The sequence below is a fragment of the Colossoma macropomum genome, unplaced genomic scaffold (assembly GCF_904425465.1).
Source record: "Colossoma macropomum unplaced genomic scaffold, Colossoma_macropomum, whole genome shotgun sequence".
Lineage (NCBI taxonomy): Eukaryota > Metazoa > Chordata > Actinopteri > Characiformes > Serrasalmidae > Colossoma > Colossoma macropomum.
In genome coordinates, this window is record NW_023494793.1 from 29,549,351 (window position 1) to 29,564,490 (window position 15,140).

Here is a 15,140-nt window from a genome sequence, read left to right on the forward strand (position 1 = left end):
TCTGATGGCCCAGGAAAGCTTGGCTCTTGCTGTTCTGAGGCCTGCCTTATCCCCTGACCTGAAGGCCTTATTGTGGGTTCTCAGCAGCATGCACACCTCTGCAGTCATCCATGCCTTCTGGTTGGGGTGAGTTGTGATGAGTTTGGAGACAGTAACATCATCACAGTAACAGTAATGCACTTGCTGATGTAGCAAGTCACTGATTCTGTGTACTCCTCCAGGTTGATGGAGTCACTGGAAGTTGCTGCTTCTCTGAACATCTCCCCCTCAGTGTGCAGTCCTGAAGAGCAGAAATGGCTCCTGGGGGCCAGGTTCTCTCTTGCTTCTGGTCCGGTTTGGCACATCTGATGAGCCGTCTGTCTGCTGGAATGATCACCACAGAGATGTGGTCTGATACTAGAGTAGGTGAACTACTGCAGTTGGTTTGATCCTACAGTAAATATACTACTACATTTAGTGTGATCCACAGAAGCTGTACTACTACAGTAAGTGTGATACCACAGTAGGTGTACTACTACAGTTAGTGTGATACTACAGTAGGTGTACTACTACAGTTAGTGTGAAACCATAGGTACTACTATTGTGAAACACTACAGTAAGTAGTGGTATAAACTACAGTGGATGTGGTACTACAGTTAGTGTGATACAACAGTAGCTACTGTAGCAGTTAGTGTGATACTACGGTAGGTGTACTACTACAGTACTAAGTACTGCTACACCACTACTACAGTCAGGGTTGGGCAAAATACTTGAAAAAAAGTAATGATGGCTGAATACACTGTCCGAAATGTATCCAGTAATGTATTCCGTTACAACACATAAAAAGTAATGTATTCACATAGAATGTATACACATAGAATACATAGTGATAAAGTACATGGGGAAAAACAGCGTGTTACTAGAGTTAGTTGTAATACTACTGAAGATAAGTTACCCAGTATGTGTTGTTAGTGCAGATGTCTTAGTGAAATACTACAATATGTGCACTACTGTAGGTGTACTACTACAACTGATATAATACTAGTAGGTGTGCTACTAAAACACAGCGACTACAGTGGGTGTTGTACTACTACAGGTATATTAACACACCCAGTCTCTGATATTTCGGTCCATACGCTCACAGCCGGATGTGACGCCACTTTCCTCCCCTCCTCCTGTGTTTTCTATCTTCCGCTCTGCAGCGGTTCTGCTAGCCGAACAGCAGCGCTTCTGCGCCTGGAAATCCTCCACAAGCCAAAGTCGACGGGGCCACCCGAGACACCCCACTAGGTAAAGTAATGGCTGTGTGTTTTGGGGGGACGTAAGCTTTAACTCGTTCGACTGCGTGACTTTGTCAACGGTACCGAAACGGCCTTGTTTACATGCGAGTCCCCGGACTGAAGTGCGAGGCGGCGGCGGGGGCTGCCTGCATCTCCCCCGGGCTCAAAACCTGGCTCGTTTCTCCCCGCGAACAACGAGTTCAGTAGATACAAAAACCTTGCCAAACGAAAATGTGTAACCTCCCACTGCTTTAGTGGTTTGGGGTCGTTTAAATGGGGGGTTGTGATATTTTAAAATACGTTTTTAAGTGTCTTCCTATGTGAAGTGCTGGAGTTGGAGCGGGGCACTCGGCATCGATCGCTTTAGCCAGCTAGCTAGCTAAGTTAATGTTAGCTCGCTGCGAAGTAAGCAAAGCCGATATAAACAAACCGAGGCAGCGAGCTGATACGGTGAGTTTGCAGTGTGCCGTCCCTCCCCCGCCCTCCCCGGATTTAAAGTGTAATCTCTAACCGAGCTGTTTGGGCTCTTTATGTGTGTCACCGTGTGCCGCGGGCTATTAATAGCAGCGGGCGGAATGCACAGCGGACCGCGACAGGCACCGGCGTCCGCCATCGAAAAAAATCCCCTCAGAGCTTCACAGCTGATCTTATACGTTTCAGATCTCTAGATATGTTGGCTTGGGTTCAGGGGGAATTAGGTGACGGCAAACGTGGAGTGCATGTAGCTAGGAGGACGTGCGTGAGCTTGCTGAGCGAGGTTGGCAGGCTGATTATTCAGTGCCATCCCCGTGTTACAGAGGGAAAACATTGTTTTGATCTCTGAAAGAGTCAGCTATAGCCCTAAAAGTGTGAACTTAGGCGAGGCATGCATGTTTGTAGATAAGACACTGGCTCCTTGACCAACAGCTGTGGATTACTGATGTGTCATTGACCCCACAGAGAGAGATAAACACCTAGAGTTGGACGAACAACAGATGAGCAAAAAGCAGGAACCTTGATTCAGCTTAGGAACAGCGTGATGCCATGCAGAGCACGCACACATTGTGCATAACCTTAACCTGTTGGAATTGATATCCACATTTCTGTCGTGCTGAACAATTCTGATTTGATTCAGAAGTAGTGTTTTATGGGTTGTCTCTAAGTAAAGCAACTAATTAACCTACTTTTGAATCATTTTAATTGTGGATCTTATTCTGAAAGTGTGCTGTGATTTATATCTAAGTGAGACAACAAGTCAACACACAACTAAACAATAACGCATTTTCTTTCTTTCTTTCTTTTCTTTCTTTCTTTCTTTCTGTTTCTTGTGCTCCTTTGCTCTTTCTTCCTCTCCCTCAGTTTTTTGTTATCTCTGTCAGTTCCTTCCTCTCTCTGGTTCCTCCATGAGTGACGGGGAGTGTGACTTCTTCTGTTTCTTTCGCTGCTGCTGAGCTCTGCAAAGCCCCCTGGGATACGCTGTCCAGTCTGGGGCAGACGGCGGCGGCAGCACAGAGGCCGCTTATTGGTGGAGAGCGGCGGTCAGCGCTAGAGTGGATAGGCCCTGAGGGCGATGTCTGTGGACATGAGTAGCCAAGCATCCGACAGTAATGAGGAAGATTTTGAGGAGGAGGAAGATGAGGGAGCAGAGGAGGAAGATCCAGGCGACATCGCAGATTATTATGTTGGAGTGGAGAGTGATGTGGAGCAACAGGAAGCTGATGCTTTTGACCCGGAAGAATACCAGTTCACATGTCTGACCTACAGAGAGAGCCAGCGAGTGCTGACGGAGGAGGTCAACCATGTAGCCAGCGCCCTGAAGGTTTGTGTGTGTGTGTGTGTGCACATGTGCGCACGCCTGAGTGCCTGAGGGATAGAACTGTGTGAAACGAGAGTGCATGAGCGTCTGTGCACATTTTGATGTGACCTGACTTCTGAATGTGGTGTTGATGTGACTGCTGGTTGGAATGTTACAGCTGTGCTAGAGTGAGCTCAGCTTTAGGCCTGTGCTTCGACCCAGAGAAGCTTCAGCAATGTTAAGTATGTCAGTGGCAGCATGCAGGGGCATGTGTCCAGTAAAGAACATTCAGCAATGTACTGAATGATGGCATTTGCTCTGACCACATCACAGTGGGCTTTCTTTTTGTATCTTTTTGTAAGTCAAAATAAATGGGCTGGCACACTAACACAGTAGATGGTTTGTATGGATGCACAATAATGTCAGAATCATATTGGTATCAGTAAGTTTTTATATTTGACTGATATTTGTTGATGTATTTATTGTACTTTGGCATAGCAGAACAGTAAGGCTGCTGGGCACCCTTACAGAAATAAGAAATGTATTTCTCTATAGTGCTAATCCAGGTAGATGTAGGTCCATTTTTTCCTTTTTATAAATGCTTGTGTTTGCATCGGCCGACATTTATGTGATTATTGAATAAAAACTATCAGATGTTCGTTGGCCTGCAATTCCATAACAGTGCATCTGTTCATTCGTTTTATTAATTCTGTGTTTTTTCCATCTGATTTAGTGTCCAACAACTGCATTTACTATATTAAGGAGAACAAAATTAGGAGTGAAATGCTACAGGACCTGTTCTGATTGGTCTAAAGTGATGAAATTGTTGTATTGGAATGCCTTGGATGAGTCTTTGAATATTTGAGTAGATCATTTTCATACTTTTACTTATAATCAAATTTAGATTTTTTTTATTTACTGTTACAATTATTACAGTTCTATGCAACCAAAAGAATTAATCTAATAGGACAGATTAAATGTTAAAACCTCACTTTTTAGCCACATGGATTGCTAAATTTTGTGCTCAGGAAAGCTCACATAACATATGGACTTAATTTTAGATATGGATGTTTATATGTTAATAAGAGGAGATTTTACTAACTGGACAACTTTTTTGTAAGATGACACAGCTAACCAAACATTATTTGGGGAATGCTAAATTTGCTGACTTGCTTTCTCAGGTTTCCATGATAAACACTGATTATGATTCCTTAATCTTAAAACCTTGCCCGAGTCACTTTAAGATTAGTGCTCAAGGTTATCAGATTTACTCACTTAGCCAGGTACAAAGAATTTGAGTAGTATTTCAAGCAATGTCTTTTTCTCTTCTCCCCCACTTACTCTAGGTGTTACCAGCTGTAGCCAAACTGGTCCTTGTACATTTTCACTGGCAAGTGTCACAAATACTGGACAGGTAAGACACTACACATGTTTACACAAACTCACTGCATAAATATGACTGAAGTGTCCATACATCCACATTTAATAAACATTCAGGAAGAACAGTTTTAATTTTTTCCATTGTGTGTGCATGCAGGTATAAGTCCAATTCTTCTCAGTTGCTTTGTGAGGCCCAGGTTCAGCCTATGAGCACCTGTCGATCTCTCACTGTGAGTACTGATATGTGTGCAGTATACTTCTGCTTAGACATGTATTGTCTTGCCTTTTAAATTGTATGTATGTGCATGTTTGTGTTCCTTGTATCAGTACACTGGAAACTAAATCTCTTAAAAATGGAATGTTTATGAATGCAAGGATACGTTTCTTTCTGTAAACTTTATGTACATTTGGGCAACGTAACATTGTTTACCAAGCAACATTCAGTATGCCCTCTGGCCTAATTTATTGCCTAGTTTTTAAAATTGTTATTGTGCTGTGAGCATCCTGACCAGCTTCAGTTGATGCAAAAAAGTTTCTGTGGCTGTTTTGATGAATTAAGTTATAATAAATGTATATTTGGTTGGAGTGCACTGCGATATTGGAAACATATCGATGTCAGCAGATATGTTTAAAAGAATATTTACATCAGACAGGTGTTTAGATTTGGCCAACATTTCAAACCAATAATTAATGACGTTTTTATTTTACTGTGAAGAGCACAATGTTTCTGCAATGCTGTGCACAAATCTCTGCATTGTTTTGGGTTTACTGCATTTGTAACTCTACATAAATGTTATATTTCTCTGTCACAATCTTATCGGCGCACCTCTAAATTGTGGTCAAAATTTTGCAGGCCGGTTTTTAACCACATCACATCATCAACACCACTATACTTTAATATATCGGAAGGTCTACTGCTTTAGCAACATTATCGCAATTTTGTCCATATACGGCCATAATGTATATCCAGTTTTGTTTAATACCATGCTGTCATTGTAAGTGTGGACTATGAGCTGGTTCATTCTTCCTTATTGTGTATTCGTATTTAACTTCTAGGCTGGGACGTCATTGCAGTGCGGTGTGTGTCTGCAGTTCGTTCGGAGAGACGCCTTGCTTTCTCTACCGTGTCAGCACTCCTTCTGCAAATCCTGCTGGGAGCAGCACTGCACCGTGCTGGTCAAAGATGGCGTAGGAGTGGGTGCGTGTACATTCACATGCTGACATATACACATGATTGAGTAAATATGTGTTGGTAGTATAGAGTCTGAGCGTGAGCGGGAACTTAAGAGTGTACTGGGTGTATGTGAGAGAACTTGATGGGCCCTTTAAGCATTAAATAAGTGTGTTAAATTTATACCTTTTGTGTATAGGGATCTCGTGCATGGCGCAGGACTGTTCTCTCAGGATGCCAGAGGATTTTGTCCTGCCACTGCTTCCCAGTGAGGAACTGAAGGAAAAATACAGACGCTACCTCTTCAGGGACTATGTGGAGGTGTGTGTGTGTAACAGATACCACAATCTAATTTAATCTACCTAAAAATCTGGACATTTAATAATTTTATTTACTTTTATCACTAATTCTCACTCTTTGTCTTTCTCTCTCAATTTTTTGTGCATAGAGTCATTTCCAGCTGCAGTTGTGTCCTGGTGCAGACTGTCCTATAGTCATAAAGGTGCAGGAGCCTCGAGCTCGCAGAGTTCAGTGTAGTCGCTGCGGTGAAGTCTTCTGGTACATATATTCACTCTCTCTTATATGTGCACCTCACAATCTTAAACAGCAACTAACTTAAACACGTTAAACCCATCTTGAACAGAATCCTCTTGACTCATTTATGCTGAAGAACTTAAAGTACGATAAGGAAATTGACCTAAAATAGTTTTCTATTTCACAGAAATCTCTCAATTTTATTGTCAGGCCACTTTTTGGCACTGCCTACACAACCAACATTTGAAAATTTTCATAACCCTCATGTTTCATGACTTGAATATTAATCAAGTTTGGATTTTCAGAAAACATGGGGGAAAAAAAGGAAAATAACCTTTTCCGAATTTGTAGGGAAAAACAGGGTTAACCTACAATATCAGGACCAACAAAACGGCAGACAGTATTTTTCTCTAAAATCTCACATACATGCACTATTTGAACAGATTTTATTGACATGTTTTTAACCAAGCGTTACCAATTCTTTATTCCAACTCCCTGAAGATTTCATAGCAGGGCCATTTTACTTTTTAGCTCTTGGTCCAAATTGGTTGCTGAAAGTGAGTGTGAAAGAGAAATGGAAGATTTAAGGGAACTGCTCAGTTGTTTGACTACAGAATGACATCCTATTGATATGTAATGAAACATTCTATATAGCTTACACTCTTAGGTGATATGTTTTATTGAGATGCTTGCCCATTTTAATCTGTTTGTGAGCAAAGATCAGATTCAATTCCTTGTGTTCTGTGTGTCTTCCTTTCTTTCTAGTTTTAAGTGCAGACAGATGTACCACGCCCCTACAGATTGCGCTACCATCCGCAAATGGCTCACTAAATGTGCAGACGACTCAGAGACAGCCAACTACATCAGTGCACACACTAAAGACGTGAGAACACATGCATGCACATTTTTACTTGTTCTGTTTCATGGCATCACATCTGTGGCAAAGAGCAGATATTTTCAGACATTAGTGTTGATTTATTTTGCTGATTGCTTTCTCTCTTCTCTTGTTGACCCGCAGTGTCCTAAGTGCAATATCTGCATTGAGAAAAATGGAGGCTGCAACCACATGGTGAGTAATGTGCATGCTTATAAATCTTGCACAGCTGTTAGTGCATTTCACTGCCATCGTGGCAGGATGCCTTTACATCTAGATGAGCATTGTGTGTATTTGTGCACTTAAATGAAATTGTGGAGCGTAGTTCATTGCCTCACAGTCCTAATCCTGGGGACCTCATATTCTGTAATTTTCTACTCTACCTGGCTCAGCTTATGAAGAGCTTGAACATTAAAGGGGCATTCCAGCCCAAAACAAGAGTTTAACGTTTTTTGTTGTGTTATGCAGTAGCACAGCATTATAATACCTCAGCTTTGTTGTTTTAACAGAATTCCCCTTGTTCATATCATTTTTAATTGTTGTTTATTTATTTATTTATTTTTTTTAAGTGTTTTCTCACTACAGTACCCAGCATGCATTTTGCAAATGTCATAGAACCATTAGGAATCCCTGTGGTGCTTAACCAATCCTGACTGTTAGCCTAGCCACTCATCTATAGGCTAATAAATACAACCAAACTAGCAGTAGTGTAGCTCTTACATAGGTTGTCAAACACAGTTGTGAAGAAAAGTGATTCTGTCTTTATTTGGCACCAAATCATTACCAGAGAGAGGTATCTGGATAGTCAGGCACCTTTTTAGTTTGTCATCCTCCTCATCTGACAAGTCATTTTTGTATTCTCTTAAATGCAGTGATGATTTGAAATTGCTACATTTATACAGCTGCAGTAACAGATTAGGCTCCTCAGCAGTACTGTTAGCTATCAGCCTCTCTTCTGCATTCATACCTTAGCAGGGAAAAAAAATCTAAACAGCCCGAACCCAGAAATCCGACCTAAAGCTGTAGTGTTTTAAGTTGTAGTTTTTAAAAAGTTCCTCCAACTTCAAGCTAGATCATCAGAAAGGGGTTTTCGTAGAATTTACAGCAGAAGATCTTTCTCTGGAGACTACTCAGGGTGCATGTAAACATGTTTATATAAGATGTAGCGATGATTACTATCATTTTTAAATGAATTAAATTTCGATGTGTTAGAAAACACAAATATATTAATTCTCAGCACTAAGATTGGGGTCCTTTGGATTAGTTCAAACAAAATAGTAGCATAGCTAATAAAAAAAATAATACAGGCCCCCAGTTAATGGGGCAAATTTAATGAGTTTAATTACTGCTTATTAGCTATTTATTAGTCATATTTCAAATAAACATTGATTTCATTTAAACTTTTTACTTGTGGTTCTGTTGACCACATTTGAGTATTGAACTGTCTGTCTCATTAAAATTTATATTTCCGAGACTGAAGTTAATTAAAGTGGGTTTTTCTGAAGTGGTTTATCTTTTCATGTTTTTTTTTCCCCTCTTTCTGCAGCAATGCTCCAAGTGTAAACACGGTAAGAGAGCCCTGCTGCTGTGCATGCAAGATTATTTAATCAAATATAAACAGGCCTGATATACACAATCAGTTGGTGCGTTGGCTTTGGATAAAATACAAGTGTGTGTGTGGTTGTGCATGTGTGTAGATTTCTGCTGGATGTGTTTGGGAGACTGGAAGACTCATGGCAGTGAGTACTACGAGTGCAGTCGCTATAAAGAGAATCCTGACATCGTCAACCAGAGCCAACAGGCACAGGCTAGAGAGGCCCTGAAAAAATACCTCTTCTACTTTGAGAGGGTGAGAGACACACGCGCACACACACGCACACACACTTTTTACATACATCTACATATGAACATATTTCAAAACCTGTCCTCAAGAACGCTCTGTATTATATGTAGTTTCCAGTGCCTGGTTTGACTAATCAGTCATTAGTTAAATTAAATCAGGTTGAACAAATGGGCGCATATCGAAGGCGCTACTTTTGACAACAAGAACTTGTTAACTTTTTACCGTATTTCTTTTTATTTGCATTTATTCGAATGATACATATTATGGCAAGCACAAACACACTTATTGCTGAGATAAATGGTTGATTAGGTACCTAAGACTGCACCATATGTCTGCATCTTCTTTGGGAAATATACTTGCATACATGCAGTCAAGCCTGGTCCCAACTCACATAATGCAGCAGAAGACTGTGAATTGTCTTAAATTATCTTAAAGGAAGAGCTTAGCTGCTACTAATGCCACCACATTCTCAAAGAGACGCAGAATCCCTGCTTTTCTCAAACATTTACATAACAAAGTCATTACTGTTACTGTTAGGTATTGTTGATTTGCCCTGTGTTTGTTTGTTTATGTGTGTGTGTGTGTGTGTGTGTGTGATGTGTATGTGGGTGTAATCAGTGGGAGAACCACAATAAGAGTTTGCAGCTGGAGGCTCAGACATACCAGCGCATCCAGGAGAAGATTCAGGAGAGGGTGATGAATAACCTGGGCACCTGGATCGACTGGCAGTACATGCAGAATGCTGCCAAGCTACTGGCCAAGGTAAACATGCACAATAATACTCTTTCTGTCGGATCACATTGCTTAAATAAGTAAATTATATTTTGTCCACACATGTATTTCACTGTATTTTTTTCTCTACGTTTGGCCTCTGTTTAGGACATATAATATAGTTTTATATATAGTTAATAATGTGATTATTACTTTTTAAAATTTTTTTTGTTTTGTTTTGCTTTTTGAGATTTTTGAAAAGATTTCAGAGTTTTCATGTGTGCAGGCAGAACATAGCCTTTTGAAAACACTGACGTCATGTTGTTAACTTGGTCATGGCTGATGCTGTTTGTATATATTAAGCATGCAGAACTCTGAAATAATGTTTTCATAACTGAATAAACTGTACTTTTTTTTTTTTTTAACCTTGGTGCTTAGGCATCAGAACTTACTGCACTCTGTTATCTTAAATGGCTACTGAATTCAATTGAAAATATTAAAAATACACTTTTAGTGGTTCTTTATAGAACCATTTTGTGTTTAAATGGTTATAAGTTTCTTTATAGAACCAAATACAACACATTCACCATCATTCTGAAAAACAATTTCACTATGTAAAGAACCATTTAAGAATGAAATGGTTCTATATGGAAGCATTGCCTTTACTAAAGAACCCTTGAAGAACCATCTTTTTTTAAATGTGTATCTTAGCAATTCTAAAAATTTGTGACTTGATAATCTTTAATCGAGTTGGGTTTGAAAAAAACCTTTGAATCTCTGTAAAATCTAATTTTGGAGCTCTGATGACCCATGTTTAGTCAAACAAGATTTTGGTTTTTGTTTGTTTTAAGATGCTGTCACTTTGTTAGAAAATCTCTGCTTCAACTTTGCACTCTATTTCATGCAGTACACCCACTCGTGATGTTCTTGAGGTGTTTGACATCAAACTTTAATTAGGTATTATCTCTGGCGTGCTGTTTATTGTCCCCTAAAGGGGCATCTGATGTAAGTGTTGAAGTGGTTTTTGCGATCTTGTGAGTATAGTGAAATTTATTTATTTATTTATTTTTTGGTTAAATTGCTGTTGTGTGGACCAGGATTTTTTTTTGGAAAACGAAGAGATAAAAAATGTCTTTAGAAAGATCTACCTAAGATATATACTATGTATGTGCACATATCAAAGTGAAACAATTATGGTTGTACAGTTATTTTATGTACAATTCTACACACACACACACACAAAAAACTAACTTGCATACATGTATATAGGCACAGTTTTACCCTGTTTGTGATCTTCTCTACGTAGTGTCGCTACACACTGCAGTATACATACCCCTACGCCTACTACATGGAGTCTGGACCTCGCAAAAAACTGGTGAGTGTGAATTTATCAAACGCACGATCAGTTTTGTGAGATTGATACAGCGTTGATTTTATGGAGTATTCATGTTACGATATTTGGTTCATCGTTCATGTGTGTGTGTGCAGTTCGAGTACCAGCAGGCCCAGTTGGAAGCAGAGATCGAGAACCTGTCGTGGAAGGTGGAGAGGGCAGACAGCTATGAACGAGGAGAGGGAGATCTCAATGCCACCGACAGAGGGGTGAGACTCATGATTTTACACAGTGGATGCAGTATTTTTTCCCTGTGTCTCTCTCACACACACTCTGGACAAGGGTGAAAGCTTATACTGCCACAGTGTAGTTCACTTTTGTTTATATTATTGCAGTAAAGTAAATATTTTGAAGAACAAGTACACATAAATTGTCCTTAATGTCTTCTTGTTTGTAGATTTTAAGTGTGATTCTGCTGGATTGCCTGATTCAGCTATTCAGATTTATCTCTTTCTGAACTGAAATGGGTGTGTCAGAGCAGTAAAATGCTAACACATCTCCAAAATGTTAACTTTACAGGAGAAGGAAAACTTTTAGTGGAAGTTAAAGTAACAAGTATTTTTAGACCATTTCTATTGGTGGGTTCATCATGAAAGTTTAACACCATACAAAGAGTAAGTGGAGTTTTCAAATTATGTAAAGCAGCTACAAAAATGGAGATACAAGGTTTTTGAAACAGTGACTATATACGGGACAAGTGATATTGTAGGAACATTGTTGGTAACCTGTGTACTAATTAGGTCACTTTATCAAATCAGCAATTAATTTTGCTTGTTTGTTTTGAATTAAAACATTTTAAATTATGGTACTGTGAAAAAGTTGTAGGCCCTTCATTTACTTAATCCACAGGTAGATTAGGTACAAGTTGTTTTTCAGGAGATATTGCTAAAGAGATAAAATATAAGAGAGTCCACTTGCATAGGGAAGTTCAAAAGAAAATATAACAGACTCCATTCTTGCTTCAGATAATTCACCCATATGTTTTTTTTCTTGCTCTTCCACTGGGAGAACACAATGCTATAGTCCAGAAAGAATGTGTAGCTGATAGAAGAAGCTGTTACTGAGAAAAGAAAAAAGACAAAAAAGAAGAACATTATCAAATCAAACAAAAAGCTGCTGGTGTTCTTAGAACAATAAACTGGCCACAGAGTCCAGATCTTAACATCAGTGAACCTGTTTATACCTTGCATTAACATGTTTTGTGTCTGGATCATATCTACATAAACTTTGGCCCCACTCCATTTACACTTTTCACTAAAGACCCCGTTTACACATGGCCACTTCATGTGTCTTGAGTATCAGGATTATGTCTGGATAAGGCCAAGCCACATAAAAAAAAGTAAACGCACCCAAGACACATTTAAAACAGATATAATTCTGATTGCTCAAACCACGTTAGGAGGTAGTCTAAAATGCAATTGAGCCACGTGTTACAGCAATGTAAATGCATTCATCTCTCCAAGACACATTTGACAACTAGAACCCCTTCCCAAGCAGTATGTCACTGGGCATGTGATCCGTGTCTGGAGAAAGATAATCATGGAGGATGCACATGATTGGGGACCAGATGAAACGAAATGCTTAATAGCAATATAGACAGACACTACTGTGCAAAACAAACTGCAGACGACTTAATAAACAGTTAGTGACTGGTTGCGGCGAATCAAGCAGATTTGCTCATTCCGTCCCACACAGCAATCGGATTAACTGGAGACACGTTTAATTAGTGTAAACGCATATGGCTAACATCTTATCAGGATTCAATCCAGATACTTGATACTGCATTCTCTGTACACTTGTGTTAAATGTGAGCAAGATCCATCGGTGACCACATTCAAATGTGGTTTGTGTGATCTGATCGGTAATCTGATCACAATGTGTCCTCAGGGTGTTTACGCCTGGCTTTTCATGTGATCAAGTGAAATCTGTGAATGCAAGGTGTAAACAGGCCAATTGAATATGTTTGAGATTACTTGGTTTGTGAATAGCAGAAAACGCAACCCACTTGGACTGAACTTTAGAGGTGTGAAAAACTATTCCTTCAGATTTTTTTGAAAAACTAAAAGCAAGCCTCTCAAAAAAATGGAAGCTGTACTAAAGGCAAAGGTTGGACACACTAAACACAAAAAATTGTTTAGCTGTTTTTTTTTCCCTAATGCTGGAGAAATAAGTAACCTAATGGCCATTTTGATTGGAAACAAACAAGGGCGGTTTTGACCTGTGCACAGTACTGTATTAATATTTCCTCATCTACACTGCATATCTCACACTTGGTTATGCACATCACAACACAGACGTGTTCGGTACGCCTAGTACTGATTATGTACTATGAGTAATCAGTTGTCAATACGCAAGTTTTCGCCCACGACATCCATTTGTGCAGTGATGTCTCCTGTTGCTTCATGTTTTGCTCCCTTCTCATGCTTGTGTTGCTTCGTCCTGCCTGCATGCATGTTAAATTAACGTAACTCTCTGTCTCAGGATTTGGAGAATCAGATGCACATTGCGGAGCAGAGGAGGCGCACACTGCTGAAGGACTTCCATGACACCTGAACATCCGTCCGACCCACCAGCAGCAGTTTCTCTTCTCTCCTCTCATACTTCCCTCCCTCTCTCCAAAGATGCCCTTACCTCTTCTCTTTTTGTTTCTGCTCAGTGCTGTTTCTCACTCTCTTCTTATCACCATCATCTCCTTGTTAGACCCCTACTGCCATCTGCTATTATGTATTCTCTTCTGTGTCCATCTTTCTGGTTTATCTCCCCCTTACTTATGGCTTGCTTTCTTTTTCTCTTTTGCCCTCTCAGCTGCGAGAGGTTCAGAATAGCACGATTGTATTTCTGGCACACGTCCCATTCTTACACCCTCCTATCAGCTGAAAACACAAACATACAGACATGCACACAAACATACATACACACAATTAAAACACTCCTCTAAAACAGTCTAACTGCCTCTTTTCCTCCTGCCCCCTTTCCCCTAATAATCACTCTCCTTTTTCTTTCAGTCTGTCTTTCTTTCTCTCTTCTCACATTGAGTTGTTTTTTTTTCTGGAAAATGGCTGTTGATAGTTAGATCATTAAAAAAAAACAAAAAAAAAAACTGAAAAAAGTTGAAAAACAAATGCTGTAATTTTCAACGGTTGTACATTAATACAGAAATAGAGTTACTGAGAGAAGGTTTTTAAACCAGACACCGAGTCCTGTGTGTTTCTTCTCTATGCATGCATACAGAAAGTGATGACCTTCTTAACAAATAAATTGATGGTAATTTTCAAAGTGAAAAAATACAAATTACTGTCGTACCGGACAAGCTTGTCCAGAAGAATGATACCAGCACACCAGTTTAGCAATATTTAGGCTTCCAACCAAAATAACATAAACTGCTGGATGTTAATACTCTCTCATGCCCTTGATGCAGAATGTAGTTATTATAAATTAGGTGACACTGGAAGCTAGCCCAGATGGTAAATATATGGTAGGTACATGACTATTTGGGAAAATGCAAGCCATAGGGTAAGGCTCACAATGCTTACATGTGGTGCATCAGAACTGAATTTGGATCATGATTATATTATCATGATAATGTTTTGTAAAGCAAGTACAAATCCTCTTCAGCAGTGGTCACCAACCCTCCTTCTGGAGATGTACTTTCCTGCAGGGTTTAGTTCCAACCTGCATCAAAAATGCTGCCTCCTCCTTACCTAACACTAATGAATCTGATCCAGCCCATCAAGGACTTCTGAGGAAGTTCAATAGCTGGAGCAGGTTGTGGCAGATTGTGATTGGAACTAGACTCTGCAATGTAGGAAGGCAGATCTTCATTAGGTGTATATATATATATATATATATATATATATATATATATATATATATATACATAATGTGTGTACATAAATTTAGCAGAAAAACTGCCATATATTAGTTTGTTCCCTGGAGATGATGTTTCATTTCAGTTAACAAAACGTAATTTGACTAGAGGTGTTCAAACATTTGCACAGTACTTTATTCAAGAAGGTTTTCGCACATTTAAATATACAATTCCACAAGCACTTGAATTCTGCACTAGATAGGCAAGAGGATAGTGTGTCCTACACCTGAGAACAAGCGTGTAGCGCTCCATTTCGGACATGCAGCTGGCAGTGCGCGTTCCCGTTTTCAGGTCTGTTCACGAGGGCCAAATATAGTCAGCGCTGTGTGGCGG

General features: G+C 39.6%; 1 protein-coding gene across 1 annotated transcript; it reads left to right on the forward strand.

The window, feature by feature from the left end:
- The first annotated feature begins 1,155 nt into the window (after positions 1-1,155).
- Positions 1,156-14,130, forward strand: arih2 (ariadne homolog 2 (Drosophila)). Its single transcript, XM_036579102.1, has 15 exons — positions 1,156-1,269; positions 2,598-3,057; positions 4,380-4,447; positions 4,571-4,643; positions 5,470-5,611; positions 5,784-5,905; positions 6,033-6,142; positions 6,884-7,001; positions 7,137-7,187; positions 8,539-8,560; positions 8,690-8,841; positions 9,454-9,597; positions 10,853-10,921; positions 11,035-11,148; positions 13,421-14,130. The coding sequence occupies exons 2-15, from the start codon at positions 2,809-2,811 to the stop codon at positions 13,490-13,492; spliced, it is 1,506 nt and encodes a 501-aa protein (XP_036434995.1). The 5' UTR covers positions 1,156-1,269; positions 2,598-2,808; the 3' UTR covers positions 13,493-14,130.
- Positions 14,131-15,140: the final 1,010 nt, after the last annotated feature.

What these genes read in the sequence shown, in the direction of transcription:
- arih2 (XM_036579102.1), top strand. Translation starts at nt 2,809, where the DNA reads ATGTCTGTGGACATGAGTAGCCAAGCATCCGACAGTAATGAGGAAGAT. An exon ending in GCACCTGTCGATCTCTCACT is followed by an intron (nt 4,644 to 5,469) that starts GTGAGTACTGAT and finishes TTTAACTTCTAG; the next exon opens with GCTGGGACGTCATTGCAGTG. An exon ending in CGCTGCGGTGAAGTCTTCTG is followed by an intron (nt 6,143 to 6,883) that starts GTACATATATTC and finishes CTTTCTTTCTAG; the next exon opens with TTTTAAGTGCAGACAGATGT.